The sequence below is a fragment of the Thamnophis elegans genome, chromosome 2 (assembly GCF_009769535.1).
Source record: "Thamnophis elegans isolate rThaEle1 chromosome 2, rThaEle1.pri, whole genome shotgun sequence".
In the NCBI taxonomy this organism is placed as follows: Eukaryota; Metazoa; Chordata; class Lepidosauria; order Squamata; family Colubridae; genus Thamnophis; species Thamnophis elegans.
Window position 1 is genome coordinate 173103735 of NC_045542.1, and position 27045 is coordinate 173130779.

At 44.1% G+C, this 27045-nt stretch overlaps 1 protein-coding gene across 1 annotated transcript; it reads right to left on the bottom strand.

The window, feature by feature from the left end:
• Positions 1–7986: 7986 nt before the first annotated feature.
• LOC116503446 (zinc finger protein 420-like) lies at positions 7987–26068 on the bottom strand. The gene is made up of 6 exons (XM_032209856.1): positions 25199–26068; positions 24831–24945; positions 24647–24714; positions 23490–23619; positions 20875–22100; positions 7987–9630 (listed from the first exon to the last, which is right to left on the bottom strand). Exons 1-6 carry the CDS (start codon positions 25610–25612, stop codon positions 8176–8178), a joined length of 3408 nt encoding a protein of 1135 aa, XP_032065747.1. The 5' UTR covers positions 25613–26068; the 3' UTR covers positions 7987–8175.
• Positions 26069–27045: the final 977 nt, after the last annotated feature.

A 27045-nucleotide genomic window follows, 5' to 3' on the forward strand; every position in this document is an offset into this window, starting at 1 on the left:
TTACCTCCTGTAACTGCGTAACTGTTCTTTACGCCTATTAGCTCTCCAGTGTCAGGCATCTGGGAACAACTCCCTTGGCTCCTCCCCACTGCTGACGTCCAGATCAAACTCCCTTGTCTTCTCCCCACTGGTCCAAGGCTCAGGCGCCTCCTGGTGGCCAACCAGCCTCTCTGCGCCCTGCTAGGAGTCAGAATCCTGTCCAGGGTCCTCCACATCCTCCAAAGCTGACTCATAGGGCCCCTCGCTGTCGGAGTCTGGTGGCAGCTCCAACGGCTCCTGCTGGGCCACAACAGATGCCTATGCTCAACCATTGTGGTTCACCCTTCAAGCTTGTGCTCACAGGTGTTAAAGAGATGTTACTAAAAGCAGGCAAAGGCACATCTAATAATTTTAGTTGATGTTAATTAAAAGTTTACAAATGTCTCTAATACGTATTTATCAGCTAACAGATCCTCAAACTGGAAAGGTATCACAGCTTTGAAGTAAAAACTAGGCGAATTTCTCCTCATCCTAAACCCGCTTGCACAGGGAAAAGGTTCTAAACCAGCAGCAAGCTGGAAGGACATAGTAACTACCATGGCAACAAGTGTACCATTGACATTGCTAAAGGAACAACTGAGGCACAGATCCTCCTGAAGAAAATCTATCTATCTGCTTACAAAACATTGATGCTGACATGATAACACATACTTAGTAGACCATCAACAAAATTGGGTAATAAGGCCAGCATTGTCCTTTGATGGCGACTCCCATTATTTTTGTCCTGCTTTTCCATATGTATTCTACATGACATGTCATACCATCACATCAGGGGTGGGTTCCTGCCAGTTCTAACCTCTTCTATAGAAGAGGTTCCACAAATCTACAGTGCCGTTTAGAACTGGTTCCAGCTCCCTCCCCCACCCGTTCACACATCATCAAGATGAAGAGCAAGAGGAGGAATTCTGGGAGTTGAAGTCCACAAGTCTTAAAGCTGTCAAGTTTGAATACCCCTGGGTTTTTTTTCTAAAGGGTTAGGGGTGCCAGGGTCTTGTAACTTGACAGCTTTAAGACTTCAGTGCGTCAATTGCCAGAGTTTCTGAGTCAACATTTTGGTTGCTAAGCAAGAGCGTTGTTAAGTGAGTTTCACCACATTTTACGTTGGCCATGCCCACCCAGTCACATGACTGCCAAGCCACTCCCACCTGGTCACATGGCCGGCAGGCCACTCCCAGAAAGCAGGCCACATTTACAGAAGAGGTTCTAAAAAATTTTGAAACCCACCACTGCATCACATCCATGTTGATGACTCATGACTTCTTGGATGCTTGGCAAGATATTGCCAAGCCATATTCCCCTGCCAACGTCCTCTTACAAAACCTACTTGCTTTAAGTGCTTTATGCATGCAGGGGTGGGATTCAGCTGGTATGGACCAGTTCGGGCAAACCAGTTGTTCCAGCCAGCATTTGGCCCCGCCCATGCCCTATTCTGTCCTTTATTTCTTGTCTTTGAAGCCCAGCTGATCGGGATGGAGGAGCAGATCGCCACATCTCAGCTGTTTTACTGCAGGAAAATGTACGTTTTTGATGTTTTTACTAATGTAATACGCCCAAGCAGCGAACTGGTTGTTTCACCGGTTAAATCCCACCACTGCATATGTGGATATGACTCAGAACAGACACAAAGGTACGGATATTTCCACAATGCTAGGAAGTATCACTAAGCCATTTTTCAGTAAATGTGTTCAAACTGGACTCTAAAACCCTCAACTATGGCCCCTCCAAAAAAATAAGCACATTTGTAATTTGTAATGTGTCGCAAGATCATTCACTATATGACAGAAGAAAATCCATACAAATTGTATTTTATTAAATTAATCTAAGGTTACAGGTAAATGTAATACAATATTTTAGCTTTTGCAAAACCCCTTGTCACCTTAACAGGAGGAAAGGATGTACAGTAAGTAGTAAGTCTTCTCACCACTGCAGGTCCTTTGGTGAAAAAGGAAACACTCGCTCCGAAACTCTTGTCATGCTATATATATTTACATAGATTTTGGAAGAAAAGATTCCGTGGCATAAAAGACACTTTTGAATGACACTTTCTTGTTCCTATTGCCCGTCTTGTATCCCTATTTTACGCAGTAGAAACAAGTCGTGAGTTCAGTTATTTTCATGTCCAAGGAGGAGTAACTGTTTTGCAATTTGAAACACGCTCAGGCGTACGTCTCCTACTCATCCCTGGAGTGCTTATCCTAACCATATTTCTGGCCCGAGTTTCCAAAAGTCCATTTCCTTTGCTAATACTTCAGCATGTCTTACGGCAGCACACTTTTAACTTTTCTCTTCACTCTTATTTTGGAGCCAATTCGAGAGAAGGTGGGGAGAGAAAACTATAGAGTTAGAGCACAGAGCCTTTTAGCTGCATCTTCTAACTCAGTAACACTTATAACCCCATTCTCCTTAAAATTTTTGTTTCTTGCAGTATATAATGCGGAGCAGGGTGGAAAGGTGGATTGGGACAAGATTAACTCAAAAAGGAAAATGGATACTATAATAGGGGATTCAGGACCAATTGCATTTTTACCTGCAACTCTGTTCTAGTGGATATCTTCATCAGAGGGATGAATTAATCTTGAAATGATTAATCTCTTAATTTCCACTGGTTAATCTTCACTGGTTCTCATTTTTGGCCTAGAACCTCCTACTTAGCTAAAACCATAAGGGTTGAGCCTTCACCTTGTCTTATTTGGATCATATCAAAGTAGGGCTATGAGGATTATTATCCAAGAAGACTCTTGCACGAGTTTTAGATTACTATTCCTTTTGAGGCTCCTGCCACACTGAATTGACAAGGCTACTCCTGTGTGGATCCATTTATGTAAAGCTCCTTCAGGACTCCATGTATTGATACGTTTTTTTTTTTCCAGAGGTGGGGTTCACTTACCTTCCCTAGTGGTTCACAAATGTGCTCGTACGCACCTCCTCTGAACATGCGTACAAACAATTTAGCTTTACATTTTTCCCAACATATTTCTTCCTTATTTTCCCTTGCTGGACAGGAAGGTTTTGCACTGAAGGATCAATGGAAGATGAACTCTCCCAATTCCAATTATTTGACTGCTTTCTCTCCTAATTTTCTTTTTCCGTTTTTACTGTACGTTTCTTTATTCTGTCTTCATGCTGGATAACTTGAAATGGCTCTTCAGAATTGCTATTCGCCTGCCCATTATAGCCTCCAAAAAGAGAGAAACAAAAATGATAACAAGGTTAGGGGAAAAGATCAAAGTGTAGAAAATCAAGTGAATTTCCTTCTCGGTTTATGTGAAATTGCAATATAAAGGGAATCCTAGAGTTACAAATAGAATGGAGCCTGCCGTTCACATTTGTACCACAAGGATTTAAGTAGATCCCATTAAATGAACCAGTCCCAATATCTACCCCACACCCCATGCATTCATAAAGTGCCTTCTGTCAGGGTTCCAAGTAACACCAACAGAATCAACACTCTGAGACAGTCATCTTCCTCAAAGTACAAATTTATTAGAGATGTCATCTTGGCACATCTGGAGGAAACCTGAATCTGAAACTAGGGCCCCTTATACAGGTGCTCATGCAGCACCCATAGATTAGACGCATGAAGATGGCAGGGGCTTCCTGGAGTCCGAACAGCATGACTTTGAACTGGAAGCTGCCTAACGGGCAGTTGAAAGCTGTCTTCCATTCATCCCCTTCCCTGATTTGTACCTGGTAATATGCTTCCCTCAGGTCTAGTTTTGTGAACACTTTGCCCTTTGATAGGTGACTTAGCATGTCTTTCATTAGGTGGAAAGGGTAGATATTCTGCACGCACATGGCATTAATTCCATGGAAATCCACACACCCTCATTCCCCCCATCCTTCTTTTCTTTGAACAGCACTAGGGCTGCCACTTTAGATTTGGCAGGCTGGATGAAACCCCTTGCCAAATTGGTGTTGATGTACTTCCTCAGTTTGTCCATCTTTCTAGGGATCATGGAATACATCGGGTTTTGGCAGCTTAGCTCCTGGCACTAATTCTATTGCACAGTCGGTGGAGAAGTGTGGGGGGAGAGATGTTACATTCATGCTCGCTGAATGCATCTGCCAGATCCCTGTACTCTTTGGGCACCTGGGGAAAGCCAGGTAGGCCATCCGTGGTAGCTGCTACCCCCTCTCCCCGATCAGGGCTGATTGGGGGCTGAAGTGGTTGAGCTTCTCCCTGAGGGGACGGTGGTAGTGGACCAATGCTTATTTTTAGCTTTCAATAGCCGTCTTCCCACATGATGGCTGGACCCCATTTGTCCAGCCAAGCAAGGCCTAAGATGAGCAACTCTCATCTTTGGGGCTACCACAAAGCATATAAGTTTCCAATGGTGTCCCATTTCCAGTCTCACAAATTCTATGACTACAATGGCTGGGGCTCCGACTATTAATGTCCCATCAACTTGCTTGAAGCGTATGGTGCACCCCAGGGGTTTAGTGCCTATCCCTAGCTTCTGGACAGTGGGGAGGCTAATTAGGCGCTAGTACATTCAGTGTCTATGAGGGCTTCTATGTCCACCTGGGCTCCTGTTCTAGGTAACCACTATTCAGAACTTTATGGCAAAAGGGGCAGATGGCCTTATTTACCATCGGATCCACTTTGCTGGCCTCGTTGGTGATGCCTAGAGAGGGTTCTGGAGCTGGAGCTTCTCCCCACTTTGAAGATGGGGTAGGAACCTCAATAGCTTGCCAAGTGAGTTTTCCTTTGTCCAGCAGCTTCCATGGAGTTTTGTTCATTTTAGAACTTGCCGGAGTCCAGATCTAAGGGACAGGGGACCTTGCCAGGCATTCAGACGCTTGGTGGCCTTGCTGGTCACACCTGAAGCACTTGATCTTGGTTGCAGGGATCAGCTTCGGCTCTCTGACCTGTTTTACACTGGTTCAATGTCCCAGGGTTCGCTTGGGGTTCATTTCCTGAAGGGGGTTTCCAGTGTGGTGGATTTCGAGTTCCATAGCCACTGAAATCCAATACCATTCCTGAATGTTATTAGGGAACCCTCTGAAAGCATAAGCTTGTCTGAAGTCCTGATCTAGGGCCTCTTTGAAATGCTGAGCAAAGAGGCATTCTGACCAGTCTTAGTTTCCCCGCCACTCTCTGGAATTATCAGACCAACTCCTTCACAGGCCTATCCCTTTGCTTCAGGTCCTTGATCTTAGCTTCTGCTTCTTCTCTCTGGGAAGTATCCTTAAATCGGTCCTTAGCAGCTGCACAAATTCATTGGCACTCTCTAGTTCTGGAGCCCCTTTGTCATGTAATTGGGCCAGCCATTCAGCTGCTTCTCCTTCCATCATATTGTCTGCTAATGCTGAAATTATTTCTGATCTGATTGGTACTGAGCCTCATAGCTGGAGAAATGGGACCAGTTCAGAAAGTACGCCAGCTTCCCCAGGGTTCCGTTGAAAGTAGCTCTAAACCATAGCTCTGAACCTAAAGTAGCTCTGAAATTTCTAGAATATCTTCATCATGGTGTTGGGTCACCCATTCAGCTACGTTCCCTTTCAAGTTTGTTGTCATAGCCCAGACCATGGCTTAGTCGCTGGGATAGTCTGCAGCATGATTATCTATGTTGGCCCATGCCTGCTTCAGGAAGAATGCAAGCTTGTTCAGGTCCTTCATCGGTGGAGGGGCAGATTGGGGAGGGGATGGGGCAGTGGTGAAGCCCAAGATAGATTCCATTGCCCCAGGACCCAGCTGGCCCCGGGAGAATATGCCCATGGTGGGGATCCTTGCTACCCTAGTAGGTGATGTGGGTGGCCGAGTGGGCTCACCAACCGATGATGGGGCAGCGGGATTTGCTGTGGATCCTGGCAAGACTTCCACCAGCACTGGGGGAGGACTAGCCAACTGAGTCACTGCAGCTGGAATTGGACTGCAGCATGGTGGAAATGTCGAAATAGGCCGGTTCAGGATCACTCTGGGCGCCTCAGATCTGCACAGTTATCCTATGCCCTTGATGCTCATCTGGTTCAACTTCTCCAGCAGGTTCTTCTTGTGACACACCAGTGGTCAGTGGAGCTGTCAGCAGAGTCAGACAGTGAGGAGGTTGGGAAGGAACATGGGCCAGTCCTGGAGACTGGGGATGGCTCAGATGAGGACCCTGCATCAGAGGCAGCGACAGGACCAAAACCGTCCGGCAGTTCTCAGTTGCCTTTGGAGCTACACAGCAATGAGGCAGAGGAACAGCTGGAGCCTGTTCCCAGTGTGCACAGAGCTGCCAGAAGAAAAGAACAGCTAAGAAATCAGGTCGATTTGGGAGTAAAGCCACAGGTGGACATGAGTTGCCCCTCTCATAGGAAATAAAAGAGAAGTAAAAGGGGAGTGTGCTTTCTCAGGAAACAATTCCTTCAGTCATTAGATTCATTTCAGGAGTGTGAAGATCTGTCTGTGATTCTCAGAAATTCTGTGTCAAGTCTTTCCTTGCATAGCACTGCATTTTGAAAATATTTACATGGCAGCTTTTCAGCTAGATAAGATCTGTTGTCATAAATTCAACTTTGAAAAACTTTATCAGGCATTTGCTGATTGTGAAGGAGAGGAATTCACGTTCATTTAATAAAAGGGCTTTTGTCGGGATCAGGAATCTTTGTGCTTTTGGGGGAAGTCTAAGTCAATCATCTGGCCAGGAAAAGCCATCCAGTATCTCCATTTCCCATATTCGTCTAGGTCGGGTGTTGGCAACCCATGGTTCGAGAGCTGAATGCAGCTCTTTTGTTGATCTGCTGTGGCAGTCGGGTGTTCCCACCACTACCTGGCCCTGCCCCTTGCCCTCTCCTCCCAGTCACTCCTCTCCTGGCCTAAGAAGGTAAAGTCAAGGGCGGGGGAATGGAGATTTGCTGCATGTTCCAGCACAGGAGCAAAGCACCCCTGTACTTGCCTTATCTCTCACTAGGTCTCATGGACACTTCTTCTGGCCCCTGCTGGTATTGCCAAATGGCGGCCTGCACTAGTTACCAGTTGTCTTCCGAGTGCGATTCAAGGTACTAATTATGACCTTTAAAGCGCTCCATGGCTTAGGCCCAGGGTACCTGTGAGACCACCTACTGCCACGGGTAGCCCCCCATCGTCCAGTGCGATCCCACAGAGTTGGCCTCCTCAGGGTGCTGTCGGCCAGACAGTGTCGGCTATTGACCCCCAGGGGGAGAGCCTTCTCTGTGGGAGCACCTTCCCTCTGGAATGAGCTGCCCCCGGAGCTTCGTATAATCCCCAACCTCCAGTCCTTCCAACGTGCCCTAAAAAGTTGGCTTTTCCAGCAAGCCAGCCTGGCCTGAACAAAATAAAATAAATGATTGATTATTGTTAGTTTTAATCTATTTTTTAAATGTTATTGTTAATATTAATTGGGTTTGTTTTTGGATGCTCTATCTAATTTTCTTTTTAACTTTTGTAGTATGTGTTTTAATGTTGTACGCCGCCCTGAGTCCTTTGGGAGAAGGGCGGCATATAAATCCAATAAACAAACAAACAAACAATTGCATGCACAAAAAGGGCTGGAAGAAGCACCTGCAAGACCCAGAAAGAGATGAGGCACTTGAGAATCAGAATCAGAGAGCGAGAGGGAGGGAAAGAGAAAGTGGAGAATGAGAAAGAGAACACAGGATCAAATTCCTCTGCTCTCTGCATTCCCACCACGTGCTGAAGCGAACCATATGGGCAGAAGTCTCCCTCCCTGCTAAATGGCCCCGCAGAGCCCACTTGAAAACTCGGAGCTTGGCTCCGTTTAACCCTTGAGTCCCTCCCGCCTCCATCCCACTTGCCACGGCGTCCATGGAACACCACCTGCCCACCCCCCAAGAACAAGTGCAGGGGCGCCCGCTGCCAACTTCTGCCCGCTTAATTGTCTTAACTGTACAAAAATTTCACGTTGCTTCTCTCCATTATTAGTTTCCATCTATTGTTTCTTGTCTTGCCCTCTGATGCTTTGGGGGGGAAATGACCCCCTCCTCTTTGTGGCAGCCTCTCAAATACTGGAATATTGCTTTCAGATTACTCCTAATCCTTCTTTTCAATAGAGTAGCCAAACCAAAATCCAAGGTGCTACTCATAGCTACTGTTTTTGAGCCAGGTTTTGACCATATGCTGACTTTGTAAACTGCTTAAGAGTGCTGTAAAGCAGTTTGGAGTGGTATATAAGTTTAAGTGGAATGGCTATTGCTATATAGTTTTTCCCGAGCATGGATCCTTTTATGACAAGTAAGACTATGATTCCGAGCAAAGCTCTTTCCACATTCCATGCATTTATAGGGCTTCTCTCCCGTGTGGATTTTGTTATGGGAATTAAGATCGTAGATCCGAGCATATGACTTTCCACAAATCATGCATTTATATGGTTTCTCCCCTGTGTGGATCTTTTTGTGGATACTAAGCCTACTGTTCAGAACAAAGGTCTTTCCACACTCCACGCATTTATATGGTTTCTCTTCTGTGTGGAGCTTCTTGTGGATAGTAAGGACACTCCTGCGAGTAAAGGTCTTTCCACACTGCATGCATTTATACGGCTTCTCCCCTGTGTGTTTCATCTCATGGGAAATAAAATGACCTCTTTGAGCAAAGGTCTTTCCACACTCCATGCATTTAAATGGTTTCTCTCCGGTGTGGATCATTTTATGGGAAGCAAGATAACCACTTTGCGCAAAGCTCTTTCCACATTCCATGCATTTATATGGTTTCTCTCCTGTGTGGAGCCTTTTGTGGACAGTAAGTCCACTGCTATGAGTAAAGGTTTTCCCACACTCCATGCATTTATATGGCTTTTCTCCTGTGTGGATCTTCTTGTGGATAGTAAGTGTAGTCCTCAGAGCAAAGGCCTTTCCACACTCCATACATTTATATGGTTTCTCTCCTGTATGGAGCTTTTGGTGGATACTAAGTGAATTGTTATGAGTAAAGGTTTTCCCACACACCATGCATTTATATGATTTCTCTCCTGTGTGTATCATCTTATGGGAAGCAAGATAATGGCGTTGAGCAAAGGTCTTTCCACACTCCATGCATTTATATGGTTTCTCTCCTGTGTGGAGCTTTCTGTGGACATTAAGTCCACTTTTATAACTAAAGGTTTTCCCACATTCCATACATTTATATGGTTTTTCTCCTGAGTGGACACTTTTATGGGAAATAAGATGACATCTTTGAGCAAAAGTCTTTCCACACTCCATGCATTTATATGGTTTCTCTCCTGTGTGGGTCTTTTTGTGGATAGTAAGTCTACTGCTCAGAGCAAAGGTCTTTCCACACTCCACGCATTTATATGGTTTCTCTCCTGTGTGGATCATTTTGTGGACAGTAAGTCTACTGCTCAGAGCAAAGGTCTTTCCACACTCCATGCATTTATATGGTTTCTCTCCTGTGTGGATCAGTTTGTGGATAGTAAGTCTACAGCTCAGAGCAAAGGTTTTCCCACACTCCATGCATTTATATGGTTTCTCTCCTGTGTGGATCATTTTGTGAGAAATAAGATTACTACATCTTCTGAACTGGTTACCACACTCCCTGCATTTGTATGGCTTCTCCCCAGTATGAATTCTTTTATGGCAAGTAAGTTGCCCATTTGTTCTAAAACATTTTCCACATTCCAAACATTTATAAGGCTTCTCTTTTGTATCAATCACTTTTTGAGATGCAAGGAAGTTATTTCCAAGAGAAAGAATGAATGTTCCATTATAATTTTGTCCGTTGTGTCTTCTTATAGCAACTTCTCCTTTGTTTTGGCTTAAATAGTGTTCATTTACATGTAATTTAGCTTTGATGAGCTCCGTACTTTTCCCAAGATAGAGTGTCCTTATTTCCTCTTGTTGGGCAAGAAAGTCTTGCCATAGGGCATCAGTGGAAGATGAGTTTTCCTGATACCAATTATTTGACTGGTTCCACTCATGGCTTTCTAATTCCATTTGAAATCCAAATTTCTCTGGTCCATCTTTAGCATTGATCCCTTGGAACAGTTCACAGGAATCTTGATTCTCCTGGCCATTATTACCTTCAAAGCAAAAGAGAAAATAAAATGATAAACAAGGTTAGAGAAAAAGATCCAACAGTAGAAAGTAGACCTCAGGGTACTGATCTTGCGTAATCTCTCACTGCAGTACAGTAAGCTTGTGTTCTTTATGAACTGAGAACTGCATGAGGTCCAACTTCTCCCATGTTACACTCCTTTTAGGCGGCCTGCACTGGTTGCCGGTTGTCTTCCGGGTGAGATTCAAGGTACTAATTATGACCTTTAAAGCACTCCATGGCTTAGGCCCAGGGTACATGCGAGACCACCTATTGTCACCGGTAGCCTCCCATCATCCAGTGCGATCCCACAGAGTTGGCCTCCTCAGGGTGCCGTCGGCCAGACAGTGTCGGCTAGTGACCCCCAGGGGGAGAGCCTTCTCTGTGGGAGCGCCTTCCCTCTGGAACGAGCTGCCCCCGGAGCTTCGTATAATCCCCAACCTCCGGTCCTTCCGACACGCCCTAAAAAGTTGGGTTTTCCAGCAAGCCAGCCTGGCCTGAACAAAACAAAACAAATTATTGATCACTGTTAATTTTAATTTGAATTCTTTTAAAAAAATGTCATTGTCAATTTTAATTGGGTTTGGGATATTCTCTTTAATTTTTTTTTAACTTTTGTATTATATGTTTCTTTTAATGTTGTACGTCACCCTGAGTCCTTGGGAGAAGGGCGGCATATAAATCTACTAAACCTAAACCTCTTAGAGTCCAACTTCACAGCAAGGCAAAAGTCTTTAAAAACGAAGAGGCCTTCCCTCTGTTTACAAAGCATTTGGCCCTAGATTATTCTGTCCTTCACAATTTGGGGACAGTCATATAGGGAACTGTCATAACTCGGGGATTATAGGATGCTCTGGGTCACACTTCATGAGGCCTTTGCTCTTGAATTGGATTGGGAGAATGCTCTTTGATTGGCCTGAGCATGAAAGTTCAGTTCTCACACACTTTTGGGAGATTTCAGAGGAAAAATGAAAACACATTCCTCTCACGTGACGTGCAGAGGACTCATAAAAGCAATCTTTTTTATATTTTACAGATATGAAATGGCACAGAAAGGATGTAAACAAAGAGACATTGACTCTTTCCTTCCTTGGAGTAGGAGAAGGCCAGATACTTTCCTTCTCCCTCCCCGGAGACGATATTGGATTAGTGACTTTTTAAATTTAAAACAACTAACTATAATCTGTACATTTGAACTCTCTGATTGGGGACAAGAAAACTCTTACCGAGAGAGACCACGTTCATATAGTTTTCAAGCATGACTTCCGAATGCAGCGCTTTTTGGTCAGGATCCAGCTGAGACCATTCCTCCTCAGAGAAATACACAGCCACCTCCTCGAAAGACACAAGACTCTCCTGAACACAGAAAAAGAACAGAATTGGAGGATTCGCAACCTCTGTTCATCTTCATCAATGACTTTAAAAAGAGGATAGAACAGAAACTCATCAAATTTGCAGATAAGATCAAATTGACAGGAATACCAACACTCCAGAAGATAAGCTCAAGATATAGAAGGATCGAAAGATAGCGTCCCATCTAACAAAATGAAAATCAATGATGAGAAATGGAAGGTGCACAGAATAGGTGATATCAGGCTCAACAGTAAGTAGAAAGTGAAAGTGAAACTTGGAGTTCTAGTGGACAATCACTTGAGCCAGCAGTGTAACTACAGTTGCCAGAAAAACCCCAACAGATTCATAAGCTGCATTGAGGGGGATAGAATCAAGATCAAATGTTGGTATCACTTTATAATGCCTTGCTAAGACCACACTTAGAATATTGCATCCAGTTTTGGTTGCCAGATTTAAAAAAGATTTTGAGACTCTAGAAAGAGTGTAGAGAAGAACAGAAAAAATTATTAGTGGACTGGAGGCTAAAACATACAATGAACTGTTGCTGGAATTGGGTATGTCTGGTTTAATGAAAAGAAGGACTAGGGGTGACATGATAGCACTGTTTTAGAAACAATGGATGGAAACTATTCAAGGAGAGAACCAACCTACAACTAAAGAGAAATTTCCTGACAGTGAGAACAATTAATCAATGAAATGACTTGCCTCCAGAAATTGTGCGTGCTCCAACACTGGAGGTGGTTAAGAAGAAATTGGACAGCCATTTATCTGAAATGTTATAGGGCTTCCTGTCTGAGAAGGGGGTTGGAGACCTCCAAGATCCCTATCAACTTTCATATTCTGTTCCATCGTTCCCAAATTCCCAAAGCAAAGATATGCACTAAGTTAAGTGGTTGTGCTTCACACAAGTCCTAATTTGAGGTAAGAAAATGGGAAAATATGAAAATTGCTTTAACTGAAAAAATATTTGGGGAAGTTTTATCAAGTTGATTGATTCTGCAAAGCCTTCACTGTCTTTCAGTAAATTAATCCCACTTTTGGATCAACTGATCTATTGCTCTAGCATTGACTGATCTAGTAGTCTCAGCCATTGGCTGAATCAAAGAAAGCAAGGAATAAAAAATTACCCAGGAATGTCATTTCTCAGTCTTTCCAAAGTGGGAATATTTGATGCCCTAATCAGTGGATTGGAAATTATTTGGTAGCCCATAGTATATTGATTACACACTCTACGTGGCCACTCCCTTTGGATTTTAATAGTCTGCTCTATTTTTTAATATGATTTTCTTATTTTTGAACTGGAGGTTATAAATAAAGTTTTTCAAAAATGGTAATGTCGCAATTATTTATTTTTCATTATCCTTGCACAATGGCAAGTCAAAGATTTACAAAAAGACAGCAACTTGAAACAGCTATTCTGCTGTTCACGTTGTGGAAGAACACAAAAATAACCCAGTCCAAACAAGGGGGGGAAATAGAAGGAGGGAGCACTCTGCACATTTCCTGCTTCATTTCCTGGAGGGAGAATACAATTTTAATAACTTTTCCCTTTCTTACTTGATTTGGAGATTCAATCGCTGTTTGAGCTCCATTGTAAAAACTAGAAAACTTCATTCTTTGTTTCTCTGTAGGGAATAAATAATACCAAAATGTATAATTAACAAAATAGGAGGAGGTATTCTATAGAAGAATACAGAGAGTGAAGGTAAAGCAGATGGGCAATCTGAGGATCTAAGATTACCTCCTAAAATGTCTTGACTTTGATCTTCCCAGGGGATCCCCCTTAAAAATAGCTCCTGAGGGGGATTTGGTGGGTTTTTCTTTCCCTCAGGATATCTGATCTCCACATTGCAGCACTTCAAATAGGAAGAAGGAAAAAAGAAGCAGAATTAATGTACATCACACAACATAAAGTAGATTCCTATATATGGGGGAGAAAACAAAGCCCCCAATATCCATCAGTGTGGTTGAGTGGGAAAACAATGGATGAATATCCGACAAGAATTGGTGGGACATCGCCACATATTATGAATTTCAGAAAAGTTTGGGAAGGAGGGGTGAAGTATTTAAACACATTCTTTATTCCCTTTTGAGCTCCCTAAAGTCTCTCACCTGCAACTGGATCTGTTCCTTCTGCTCCTCTGCCTGGCTCAGGAGGAAGCCTTCTGCAAGGGCCACCGCCTGGGAGCTGGTTTCTGCTCCACACTCCCGCACCCAGCTCTCCATCTCTGGGGGCAGAAGGACCAGGAGCTGCTCCAGAACAACCAGGTCCAGCATCTGTGCCTTTGTATATCTTTCTGGCTTCAACCACTGATGGCAAAGGTGATGGAGTCGGCTACAAAGTCCTCTGGGACCTTCAGTCTCCCCATATTGCCAGGGCTGAACTTCTGAAGGGAGGATGGTTTCCTCCTCCAGGATCTTCTGCCCAGTCCTTGTCGAGAGCTTCCCCTGCTTGCCAGGCTGAGCAGCTGAAGGGCCTTTTCTGCTTCCCTCCTTGGCAAACGGTTGTGTCTCCATCCTTTCTCTGTCCTGCAGAGCAACTCCAGATGGGTCCAAGGACTCTGGTGGGTCTCCAGGTGCCTTTTCCTTCACGGGGCCATTTCTGGTGTCCCAGGACGGATCCCGGCAAGTTATTCCGCTCTTTTTCTTCCCACAAGAGAAAATTTTGCCTTGCAAAGATTTCAAACAGCTTTGAGTTTCTGTATCTGAGATGGAAAGAAAAAATAAATGCCAAGAATTAAAAATTAAAATTTATCCAATGAAAAACATCCCCCCAACCTGCCAGGATCCCCAAGCGGCTCATCCCAGCGCAGGGCCGAGCCCCTCCCCCATCCGCACCAGCAGGGCCGGGAAGCAAGCAGCTGGAGAGGCAGCTTCTTTGCCCCTCCGGAGACAGGATGGGGCCCTCAGGGAGCCTAGTGCGAATCCTGCCTCCTCCCCGTCCGGCTTCTCTCCTCTCCTGCTGGGTCTCCGCAAGGACGACCCTCCCCTCCCCCCACTCGGGCTCTTCCCCAGACACCTGTAAGGGAAGGGATCCCTGGATCCCCGCCGCCTTGCAGGCATCCCCGCTTCCCATGTATGCAGGTGGCGGCCGGGGAGCATGGGACAGGGGAAGAGCCCCTCATCCTCACCCGTGGCACATCTGCATCTCTCCCCGAAAGACTCTCCCGCAGCACCTCCGACTTCTGCGGAACTTCAGGGGTTAAGGAGAGTGAGTGCGGCGTCCTAGAGCGTTTGTCATCTAACGTCCTTCGCAACTTCCTCTGGAATGACAGCTCTGACGTCCGCCCTCCAGCAGCCCAATGGGGAAGCGCCTGGATCTCCACTGTCTTTGTGCAAGTCGCCCCCTGGTGGATTTGGACGCAAAGTGCCAGGATTCTACAGGGCGGGGCATAACCTTTTCCTAGGGGGTCACAGCAACACTTGTAATAACAACACAAATAATTCATACACCATTCGAAAGCCCATCAAAAACTGAGTTTATTGACACAATTTAATAGTCAGTATGACCACCATTAGCCCTTCGAACAGCATTCAAACGAGGTGGATAAGAACACAACAAATCTTCAAACAGTTCCGTTCGATTTTCCAGATTTTTCAACAGTTTCCAAATTCATTCTCAAAGTTTCAACCGAATATCGATTTTGACCTTGCTCCTGAATCATCAGAGCTTCCACTTCATCCTTAATTATGGCCCCAATGTTCTCTGCCGGATTGAGATCTGGCGAATTTCCCGGCCAGACGTCATTCGTTTTCCACGAATTTGAAGGATTTCTTGGGCCACTTTTCAGTTTCCTTTTCGTTGTTTGCGACTGCCAGTTGCAATGATGGCTTTGCTTTCTTGGGACAGTTGCAGAGGACGCCCTTCTCCAAATTTTGTGAAACATTCTTGGGCTGTTTTGTTCCAATTATCAGTAACCCAATCCGGATGACGTTTCAATTTGTTTGCAATCCATTTTCGATTGATAAACGTCACTCCAGCATCACGAGCCTCTCGAAAGGCAATGCATTTTATTCTGTCAATGATCCTTTGTTCTTCCGAATCGAATTTTCCAGCCATTCTTAAAGCAAATTTAACATTTAATAGCTCATTCAATTCAGTTTTTTATGGGCTTTAAAATGAGGTGTCGCGGAAGTTGTAAACTGCTGTCGATCTTGCTGTGACCCCCTAGGAAAAGGTTATGCCCCGCCCTGTAGAAAGGGCGGGAAAGAGGGGCGCGTCTGAGGGGAAGGGAGAGGACAGGGATGATGGGCATGGGAGTAGGGGGAAAGGCCCCTCCCGTCACGGCCACCCTGTGCAGAAAGAAAAAAAGACTAGTTTCAAAATGGAGAAAAACTTCAAATCTCTGGATATTCTGAAAATTTCGCCTCATAACGAGGCTCTTTAATTGAGAAACTGAAGAGGGGGGAAAGCGTGTTTCATCTCTGACTGGGGAAAAGGTGGAATTACAAAATTAAGAAAGGAAGATCAATAATACAATACAATAGCAGAGTTGGAAGGGACCTTGGAGGTCTTCTAGTCCAACCCCCTGCTTAGGCAGGAAGCCCTATATCATTCCAGACAAATGGCTATCCAACATCTTCTTAAAGACTTCCATTGTTGGGACATTCACAACTTCTGGAGGCAACTTCTGTTCCACTGGTTAATTGTTCTAACTGTCAGGAAATTTCTCCTCAGTTCTAAGTTGCTTCTCTCCTTGATTAGTTTCCACCCATTGCTTCTTGTTCTACCCTCAGGTGCCTTGGAGAATAGCTTGACTCCCTCTTCTTTGTGGCAACCTCTGAGATATTGGAGCACTGCTATCATGTCTCCCCTAGTCCTTCTTTCTATTAAACTAGACATACCCAGTTCCTGCAACCGTTCTTCATATGTTTTAGTCTCCATTCCACTAATCCTCTTTGTTGCTCTTCTCTGCACTCTTTCTAAAGTTTCCACATCTTTTCTACATTGTGGGGACCAAAACTGAATGCAGTATTCCAAGTCTGGCCTTACCAAGGCATTATAAAGTGATATTATCACTTCACGTGATTTTGATTCTATCCCTCTGTTTATGCAGCCTAGAACTGTGTTGGCTTTTTTGGCAGCCGCTGCACACGGCTGGCTCCTATTTAAATGGTTGTCCATTAGGACTCCAAGATCCCTCTCTCAGTTACTACTATTGAGCAAGGTACCACATATACTGTACCTGTGCATTTTGTTTTTCTTGCCTAAATGTAGATCCTTACTTTTTTCACCATTGAATTTCATTTTGTTAAATAGTGCCCAATGTTCAAGTTTCTCAAGATCCTTCTGTATCTTAAGCCTATCTTCTGGAGTTCTGGCTATTCCTGCCAGCTTGGTGTCATCTCCAAATTTGATGAGTTCCCCATTTATTCCCTCATCCAGATCATTGATGAAGATGTTGAAGAGTCCTGGGCCCAAAACAGAGCCTTGGGGTACTCCACTGCATACTTCCCTCCATGAAGATGCAGTTCCATTGAGGACTACACGTTGAGTGCGCTTGGTCAGCCAGTTACAAATCCATCTGGTGGTGATGCTGTCTAACCCACATTTTTCTACTTTATCTAGTAGTAGATTATGCTCTACTTTATCAAATGCCTTACTGGAGTCCAAGTAAATTATATCGACAGCATTCCTCTGGTCCATTAATTTTGCCACTTTGTGCTCGTGAGGGGGTGGGGGCCAAAAAAGGGGGGAAATTGCCTGTTTTTTTGACAAAAAAAATGTATGCATAGCATTATGGAGGCTTATAGAGTGTTGCTGGGGGGTGGTGGGAAACGGCCTTTTTTCTCATTTCTGCCCTTCCCAGCCCCCAGTGTATGCACAGCCATTTTGGTGAAGGGGTGGAGTTTCGAGAGGGAAAAAAATGCTGAATTCGATGTATAAGACACACCCAGATTTCCAGCCTCTTTTTTGAGGAAAAAAAGTGTGTCTTATACTCCGAAAAATACGCTAATTATGTTTGTTTTTTGTAAAAATCTTATATTTTGACATCTTTCTCGTATGTTGAATTTATTTGTACATGCAGCCACCATGCTAAATTGATCCCTTGCCTAATCTGTTCCTGTTTACTTTTAAGTTCCTGGGTTCTGGACCCCCTACACAGGCTGGAGACGGGCCTGTTTCTGGACTTCTGGGAGGCCCATTTTTTTGCCCTCCCAGAGTCTCTGCAGAGACCCTGCACTTACCTAGCATGATGGACAGGCAGCAACGGAGACTCCTGGGAGGGGAGGTGTGAGCAGGACTTGCCGGTTCTTGCAACAACCGTTTTGGCAAACTGGATGCAAAATTAACATCCAGTTCACCCAAACCAGTGCGAAATGGCTGAATCCCACCCCTGGCTATGGGCAAAGACGGAGACAGTGGGCAGGTGGCTACGCATCTGATGGGTTGGATCACGTGCCTCCTCCAAACCTCCCTGCCTCTGCTAGTGTTGCTGCCATAAGGTGAGGCAAGAGATGGTTGCCTCACTGGATCTCATGCAGGCCTTGGTTAGTAAAGAACAGAGGCCTAAAATACTGTAGTACAATATCACGCGAAATCAGTAGCCTGAGATCTTGCACTACTGGTCTCACATGATCTTGCATTAAACTAGGTTTGGCATTTGTTTTCTGGAAATGGACCGAAGCAGGTAAAGAACCAATGGCTGGCTACGTCGTCCCACGGTAAGACTCAGCGGAGTGGGATGGGGAAACAGACTCTCTGGAAAACACAGCTTGTGTCTTGCAGTTATTGTGAACTCCAGTCTTAAGTGGAGGAAATGGGACACAGGCAGGGAATCCATAATCAGGGAAAATAGTTTTATGCATTTGGTTTTTTTTATTTCTTGAATTCAATACATACAGGTGCCCTATTCAAATTATTTGCTCAGCCTGACATTGAAAGGCAGAAGCAGAAAGGGCAGACCCCAGTCTCTTCCGATGAACATGTGGATGACCCAGCTTTTGTGCCCACTGAAAGGCTCTGAATGAAAAAGAAAAAAGAAAACCAGTTCCAAATTGGAGGAAAAGCTGAGTTCAATCTCACCGGCTCATTGTTCATTCAGTCTTTTAATCTTTCTCAGGTCGGTAAAAGGAGGACCCAGATTGCTAGGGACAATATGCTGACTTTGTAAACTGCCCAAAACTGCTATAACACTTTGTGGAGCGGTATATAACTCCGAAACCTAGCTAACCACTGAGTTGGACTATGGACTGCCAAACAGCATTTGAAAAACTGAAAAAAACTCTTTTCAGCTGAACTTGTATTAAAAAACGCAGACCTAAAGAAACCATTTGTAATCCAGGCTGATGCAGTGATGTGGCAGTCGGTGCTGTTTTATCCAAAAGAGCGAAGAAAGCGAATTACAACCATGTCTCCATACCTCTAGGACAGTGTTTCTCAACCTTGGCAACTTGAAGATGTCTGGACTTCAACTCCCAGAATTCCCCAGCCAGCGAATGCTGTTGAGTTGAAGTCCGGACATCTTCAAGTTGCCAAGGTTGAGAAACACTGCTCTAGGAAGTTAACTGAAACTGAACAGAGATGGGCAATATGGGAACAGGGGTGTTTTGCAGTTAGGTGGGCACTCCTAGCTTGGAGACATTTCTTTGAAGGAAGTAAAATACCTTTCCAAGTATGGACCGAACACAAGAACTTGGAAGCACTCAAAACCCCACGGAAAATGTCTCAAAAATAAGTCCAGTGGTCACAGTATTTCCAACGCTTTAATTTCATTTTGAAGTATTTACTGGTATGGAAAAACTTTTTGGCAGATGCCTTGTCCAGACTACCGCAATACAACAGTGTCAAGGCAGAAGTAATTAAGCCCATGAGCCCAAACTTCCAATTAGCAGCTAAATTCGTCACAAGCTCTCAGGAGACAAATGCCCCCTCCACCTTAGACAATGCCACCACATAGATTTCAAAAAAACCTTAGAAATGGATGGGAGGTTTAGTGCCAATAAACACACTTGCATAATAAAAAAGAAGTTAGCTTGGGTGGGAAATATGCTTTATGTCCCAGCTAGGGAAAGGCTGAAAACTATGCAAGCTTGTCACGACTCCAAATTAGCTGATCACTGGTTTGGTAAAAACATTACATTTACTGAAACGGCGATTCTGGTGATCCTCATTTTAAAAAAGACATAGAAAGTTATGTGGTAAGCTGCACCATCTGTGCTGCTGCTAAACACCTGGCAGAGCCTCTCTCTGGGAATGTGTAATCAACACCTGATCTTATGGGTTCTGGCACACGCATGCACACTAGCCAGCTGATCTTTCCATGGGCATGGGCACCAGAAAGTGGAAGACCACGTGCACCAGGCAGTTGCTCTTCTGCTTTCCGGCATGCATGCACATGCAAAGATCAGCTGGCCAGCTTGCACACACGCAACTGTCAGCTGCTCTTCCAGTTTCCGGTGCTGCTGCACGTGAAGTCCAACTAGCTGATGCACATGAGTGCACCGGAACTCAAAAGAGCAGCTGCTCTTCCGGTTTCCAGCGCACACACGTGCGTTCTGGTTTCAGCACTTGGTGCCAAAAAGTTTCGCCAACACTCTCCTATGACCATTTCAGAAAAGTGACTATCCAGTCTCTTAAAAACATCCAGTGAAAAAGCACCCACAATGTCTGAAGGCAAGCTGTTCCACTGGCTGATTGTCCTCACTGTAAGGAAGATTCTTGTTAATTCCAGGTTGCTTAGTTCATCTGCATTACTTCTTGTCCTGTCCTCTGATGCTTTAAAAAATAAATTGACCCCTTCTACTTTGTGGAAGCCTCTCAAGTACTGGAATACTGCTATTATGTCACTCCTAATCCCGTCTTTTTCTCTAGACTAGCCAAACCAAAATCCTGCAACAATTCTACATGTGTTTTCATCCTTAGATCTTTAATCATCTTAGCTGCTCTTTTTACACTTTTTCCAAAGTCTAAACATCTTTTTTCTAATGTAATGTCCAAAATTGGATGCAGTATATTCCAAGTGTGGTCTTGCTAAGGTTTTATAAAATGGTACTAATATATCATGGGAATTTGATTCTATGCTTCTGTTTATACAACCAAACATTATATTAGCTTTTTTAGCTGCTGCTAAAAAACATGAGATGACTCATGTTCAAGTGATCATCATTCAGACTCCCAAGGTCCCTCTCACAGATACTATTTTTGAGCCAGTTTTCATGTAATCTGTTTTTCCCACCCAGGTGTAAAACTTTACTTTTCTCCACATTAAATTTCACTTTGTTGGATTCAACCTTGTCTCATTTGGATCAGAAAGGCACAATATAAAACAAAAATCTATAGACATGGTGGGTTAAAAGTTGGAATGCAGTACTACAAGCTAATTACCAACAACTCATGGTTGATTCAGGCTTTAATCTTTGTCAGGTCAATATAATGAGGACCCAGATTTCTTGGGACGATATGCTGACTTTGTAAACTGCTCAAATACTGCTATAAAGCTTTGTGGAGTGGTAGATAAGTCTAAAGTGGAATTGCTATTGCTAGATACTTTCTCCCGAGCATGCATCCTTTTATGAGAAGTAAGATTCCTATTCTGAGCAAAAGTATTTTCAGATTCCATGCATTTATAGGGTTTATCTCCTGTGTGGATCTTTTTGTGGATGGTAAGTCCACTTCTAGAACTAAAGGTTCTCCCACATTCCGTACATTTATATGGTTGCTCTCCTGAGTGGACACTTTTATGGGAAATAAGATGACATCTTTGAGCAAAAGTCTTTCCACACTCCATGCATTTAAATGGCTTTTCCCCTGTGTGCATCTTTTTGTGGATGGTAATTCCCCTTCTAGAACTAAAGGTTTTCCCACATTCCATACATTTATATGGTTTCTCTCCTGAGTGAATCATCTTATGGCGAATAAGATGACCTCTTTGAGTAAAAGTCTTTCCACACTCCATGCATTTATATGGTTTCTCTCCTGTGTGTATCTTTTTGTGGATAGTAAGTCTACTGCTCAAAGCAAAGGTCTTTTCACACTCCATGCATTTATATGGTTTCTCTCCTGTGTGGATCATTTTGTGGATGGTCAGTCTACTGCTCAGAGCAAAGGTCTTTCCACACTCCATGCATTTATATGGTTTCTCCCCTGTGTGGATCCTTTTGTGTTTTCTAAGTCCATCGCTCAAAGCAAAGGTTTTCCCACACTCCATGCATTTATATGGTTTCTCTCCTGTGTGGATCATTTTGTGAGAAATAAGATTACTACATCTTCTGAACTGTTTACCACACACTCTGCATTTGTATGGCTTCTCCCCGGTATGAATTCTTTTATGGCAAGTAAGTTGCCGATTTCTTCTAAAACATTTTCCACATTCCAAACATTTATAATGCTTCTCTTTTGTGTCAATCACTTTTTGAGATGCAAGGAAGTTATTTCCAAGAGAAAGAATGAATGTTCCATTATAATTTTGTCCGTTGTGTCTTTTTATAGCAACTTCTTCTTTGTTTTGGCTTAAATAATGTTCATTCACATGTAATTTAGCTTTGATTAGCTCCAAAGTTTTCCCAAGATCGACTGTCCTTATTTCCTCTTGTTGGGCAAGAAAGTCTTGCATTAGAGCATCAGTGGAAGATGAGCTTTCCTGATACCAATTATTTGACTGCTTCCAGTCATGGCTTTCTAATTCCATTTGAAATCCAAATTTCTCTGGTCCATCTTTAGCATTGATCACTTGGAACAGTTCACAGGAATCTTGATTCTCCTGGCCATTATTACCTTCAAAGCAAAAGAGAAATTAAAATGACATTAAGGTTAGAGAAAAAGATCAAACAGTAGAAAGTAAAGTGAATTTCCTTTTGAATTTTTCTGAAATTCCATTAGGTTGTATGTTTGCATGTTTACAGCGGTGTGATATAGACATGATGATTTCTATAATCATGTGTTATGAAAGAGTTGAAAATAACTAGAAAACATATTTTCTTTATAATTATCTATCTATCTATCTATCTATCTATCTATCTATCTATCATCTATCTATCTATCTATCTATCTATCTATCTATCTATCTATCTATCTATCTATCTATCATCTGCAAATCTAACTCAAAGTCAATTTTGAGTTAAGGAATAATCAGGGAAAACATCCAACAGTAGGATTTAGGAGAAAAGTAAAGACTTATTGGGATAGGTTAATTTCAGCAGAGACCTGTGAGAAATGAATCAATTTGGAAACAAGCTCCTTCTTCCCCGGTGTACCCTGGAACAGCTGCTGCATGTGTCTGCCTGGCAGCTGGGAATCCCCGCTCGGCCTGTTCCTTTATCCCAGCGATGAGATTTTGGAGCTAAATCCTTGCTTGAAGCCTCCCATTGGCTTGTAAACACTCTTTGTACTGAGACTGGAAAGAATGGGAGACTTTAAGAATGGTTATTTCGCTGCACCAAAGTCTCATCGGCTTGCAAGGACTTTATGGCCAGACAGGTACAGCCTTCTGTTCACAGAAAACAAAGGCCTAAGCTACTTTATTGCGAGATCACATGAGACCAGTAGTACAAGACCTCAGGGTACTGATCTCATGTGATCTCGCACTGCAGTACTGTAGGCTTGTGTTCTTTATGAACTGAGGACTGCATGAGGTCCGACTTCTTAGAGTCCAATTTCACAGCAGAGCAAAGTCTTTGAAAACGAAGCGGCTTTCCCTGTTTACAAAGCATTTGGCCCGGAATCATTCTGTCATTCGTAATTTTGGGACAGTCACATAGGGAAGTGTCGTAACTCGGGGATTATAGGATGCTCTGAGTCACACTGCATGAGGCCTTTGCTCTTGAATTGGATTGGGAGAATGCTCTTCCATAGCCTTAGCGTGAAAGTTGTCTTCTCACACAATTTTGGGAGGTTTCAGAGGAAAAATGAAAACACATTCCTCTCGCATGACATGGAGAGGACTCATAAAAGCAATCTTTTTTATATTTTACAGATGTGAAATGAACACAGAAAGGATGTAAACAAAGAGACATTGACTCTTTCCTTCCCTGGAGTAGGAGAAGGCCAGATACTTTCCTTCTCTGTCCCAGGAGACAATATTGGATTAGTGACTTTTTAAATTTAAAACAACTAACTATAATCTGTACATTTGAACTCTCTGATTGGGGACAAGAAAACTCTTACCCAAAGAGACCACGTTCCTATGGTTTTCAAGCATGACTTCCGAATGCAGCGCTTTCTGGTCAGGATCCAGCTGAGACCATTCCTCCTCAGAGAAATACACAGCCACTTCCTTGAAGGACACAAGATTCTCCTGAACATGGAAAAAAGAACAGAATTGGAGGATTCGCAAAATATGTTCATCTTCATCAATGATTTAGACAAGAGGATAGAAGGGGAATTCATCAAATTTGCAGACAAGACTAAATGGAGAGGAATACCAACACTCCAAAAGATAAGCTCAAGATATAGAAGGATTGACAGTTTGGTCCCCATCTACAAAATGAAAATCAACGGTGAGAAATGGAAGGTGCTACATTTAGAAAAGAAAAACCAAATGCACAGGCACAGAATAGGTGATATCAGGCTCAACAGTAAATAGAAAGTGAAACAGGGATCTTGGAGTTCTAGTGGACAATCACTTGAGCCAGCAGTGTAACTACACTTGCCAAGTTCACCCCCCAACAGATTCATAGGCTGCATTAAGAGGGGGGTAGAATCAAGATCAAATGTTAGTATCACTTTATAATGCCTTGCTAAGACCACACTTAGAATATTGCATCCAGTTTTGGTTGCCAGATTTAAAAAAGATCTTGAGACTCTAGAAAGAGTGTAGAGAAGAACAGAAAAAAATATTAGTGGACTGGAGGCTAAAACATACAATGAACTGTTGCTGGAATTGGGTATGTCTGGTTTAATGAATAGAAGGACTAGGGGTGACATGATAGCACTGTTTTAGAAACAATGGATGGAAACTATTCAAGGAGAGAACCAACCTACAACTAAAGAGAAATTTCCTGACAGTGAGAACAATTAATCAATGAAATGACTTGCCTCCAGAAATTGTGCATGCTCCAACACTGGAGGTGGTTAAGAAGAAATTGGACAGCCATTTATCTGAAATGTTATAGGGCTTCCTGTCTGAGCAGGGGGTTAGACTAGAAGACCTCTGAGATCCCTAGCCACGTTGATATTCTCTTCTATTGTTCCCAAATTCCCAAAGCAAAGATATGCACTAAGTTAAGTGGTTGTGCTTCACACAAGTCCTAATTTTAGGTAAGAAAATGGGCAAACATTTCCTGGAGGGAGAATACAAATTTAATAACTTTTCCCTTTCTTACTTGATTTGGAGATTCAATCGCTGTTTGAGCTCCATTGTAAAAACTAGAAAACTTCATTCTTTGTTTCGCTGTAGGGAATAAATAATACCAAAATGTATAATTAACAAAATAGGAGGAGGTATTCTATAGAAGAATACAGAGAGTGAAGGTAAAGCAGATGGGTAATCTGAGGATCTAAGATTACCTCCTAAAATGTCTTGACTTTGATCTTCCCAGGGGATCCCCCTTAAAAATAGCTCCTGAGGGGGATTTGGTGGGTTCTTCTTTCCCTCAGGATATCTGATCTCCACATTGCAGCACTTCAAATAGGAGGAAGGAAAAAAGAAGCAGAATTAATGTACATCACACAACATAAAGTGGATTCGTATATTAGGGGGGAGGGACAAAGCCCCCAATATCCATCAGTGTGGTTGAGTGGGAAAACAATGGAAGAATGTCCGACAAGAATTGGTGGGACATCGCCACATATTATGACTTTGAGAAAAGTTTGGGGAGGGGTGAAGTATTTAAACATATTCTTTATTCCCTTTTGAGCTCCCTAAAGTCTCTCACCTGCAACTGGACCTGCTCCTTCTGCTCCTCCGCCTGGCTCAGGAGGAAGCCTTCTGCAAGGGCCACCGCCTGAGAGCTGGTCTCTGCTCCACACTCCCGCACCCAGCTCTCCATCTCTGGGGGCAGAAGGAACAGGAGCTGCTCCAGAACAACCAGGTCCAGCATCTGGGCTTTGGTGTGCTTTTCTGGTCTCAGCCAGCGCCTACAAAAGTCATGGAGTCGGCTGCAGAGTCCTCGGGGACCCTCAGCCTCCCAGTGTTGGATGAAATTCCGCAGCTGAACTTCTGAAGGGAGGGTGGTTTCCTCCTCCTGGATCTTCTGCCCAGTCCTTGTCCAGAGCTTCCCCACCTTCCCATGCTGAGCAGCTGAAGGGCCTTTTCCGCTTCCATCCTTGACAAAAGGTTGTGTCTCCATCCTTTCTCTGTCCTGCAGAGCAACTCCAGATGGGTCCAAGGACTCTGGTGGGTCTCCAGATGCCTTTTCCTTCACGGGACCATTTCAGGTGCCCCAGGACGGACCCCTGCAAGTTATTCCGCTCTTTTTTGCCTCCCCAAGAGAAACTTTTGGCTTGCAAAGATTTCCAATGGCTTTGAGTTTCTGTATCTGAGATGGAAAGAAAAATATATGCCAAGAATTAGCCACTGAAAAAGCTTCACCCAACCTGCCCAGAGTCCCCAGTGAGTCATCCCAGCGCAGGGACTCGGTTCCCCCCTCAAGCAGGTCCGGGAAGGAGGCAGCTGGAGAGGCATCCCCACTTCTCTCCCGCTCCGGAGACACGATCGGGCCCTCTGGGAGCCTGGTGCGAATCCTGAGTCCTTCCCCCCCACCCCCGGCTCGGCTCCTCTCCTGTTGAGCCTCTGCAAGGCGGACTCTCCCCTCTCCACACTCGGGCTCTTCCCCGGTCACGGGGCAGGAAGGGATCCCCGGATCCCCGCCGCCTTGCAGGCATCCCCACTTCTTCCGCTTTTCCCTACGTGCAGGAAGCGGCTGGGGAGCATGGGACACGAGAAGAGCACCCCCCTCTCACCCGTGGCACATCTGCATCTTTCCCCGCCAGACTCTCCCGCAGCACCCCCGACTTCTGCGGAACTTCAGGGGTTAAGGAGAGTGAGTGCGGCGTCCTAGAGCGGCAAGCGTTTGTCATCTTACGTCCTTCGCAACTTCCTCTGGAATGACAGCTCTGACGTCCGCCCTCCAGCAGCCCAATGGGGAAGCGCCTGGATCTCCACTGTCTTTGTGGAAGTCGCCCCCTGGTGGATTTGGACGCAAAGTGCCAGGATTCTAGAAAGGGCGGGAAAGAGGGGCGCGTCTGAGGGGAAGGGAGAGGGCGGGGATGATGGGCATGGGAGTAGGGGGAAAGGTCCCTCCCATCACGGCCACCCTGTGCAGAAAGAAAAAAAGACTAGTTTCAAAATGGAGAAAAACTTCAAATCTCTGGATATTCCGAAAATTTTACCTCATAACGAGGCTCTTTGCGAAAGGAAGAGGAGAAAAGCACGTTTCATCTCTGACTGAGGAAAAGGTGGAATTACGAAATTAATAAAGGAAGCTCGTGGAAAAGGAATATCAATCTAAACTATGATGGGAGAAAAAACATTTTTATGTAGGGATTGAGTAGGAAATTCACCTCAACAAATGTGATTAGGAAACTTAAGCCCTTTGGAGAATTTATGGCAGGGATATATCATTAGGCCATAAATGAAAAGTGAAAACATACATATTCCACCACATTTGCAGTCAACAATGACACAAAAAGGTTAGCGACAGTAAGCAAAACAAAGAATTTTAAAGGATGGATTGTCCCCGTCCCGTCCCGTCGACCCCGCGTACACCACCCACCAGGGAGA

What these genes read in the sequence shown, in the direction of transcription:
- LOC116503446 (XM_032209856.1), bottom strand. Translation starts at nt 25,612, where the DNA reads ATGGAGACACAACCTTTTGTCAAGGATGGAAGCGGAAAAGGCCCTTCA. An exon ending in AGGAGCAGGTCCAGTTGCAG is followed by an intron (nt 24,946 to 25,198) that starts GTGAGAGACTTT and finishes TCCTATTTGAAG; the next exon opens with TGCTGCAATGTGGAGATCAG. An exon ending in TAGGAACGTGGTCTCTTTGG is followed by an intron (nt 22,101 to 23,489) that starts GTAAGAGTTTTC and finishes TTTGCTTTGAAG; the next exon opens with GTAATAATGGCCAGGAGAAT.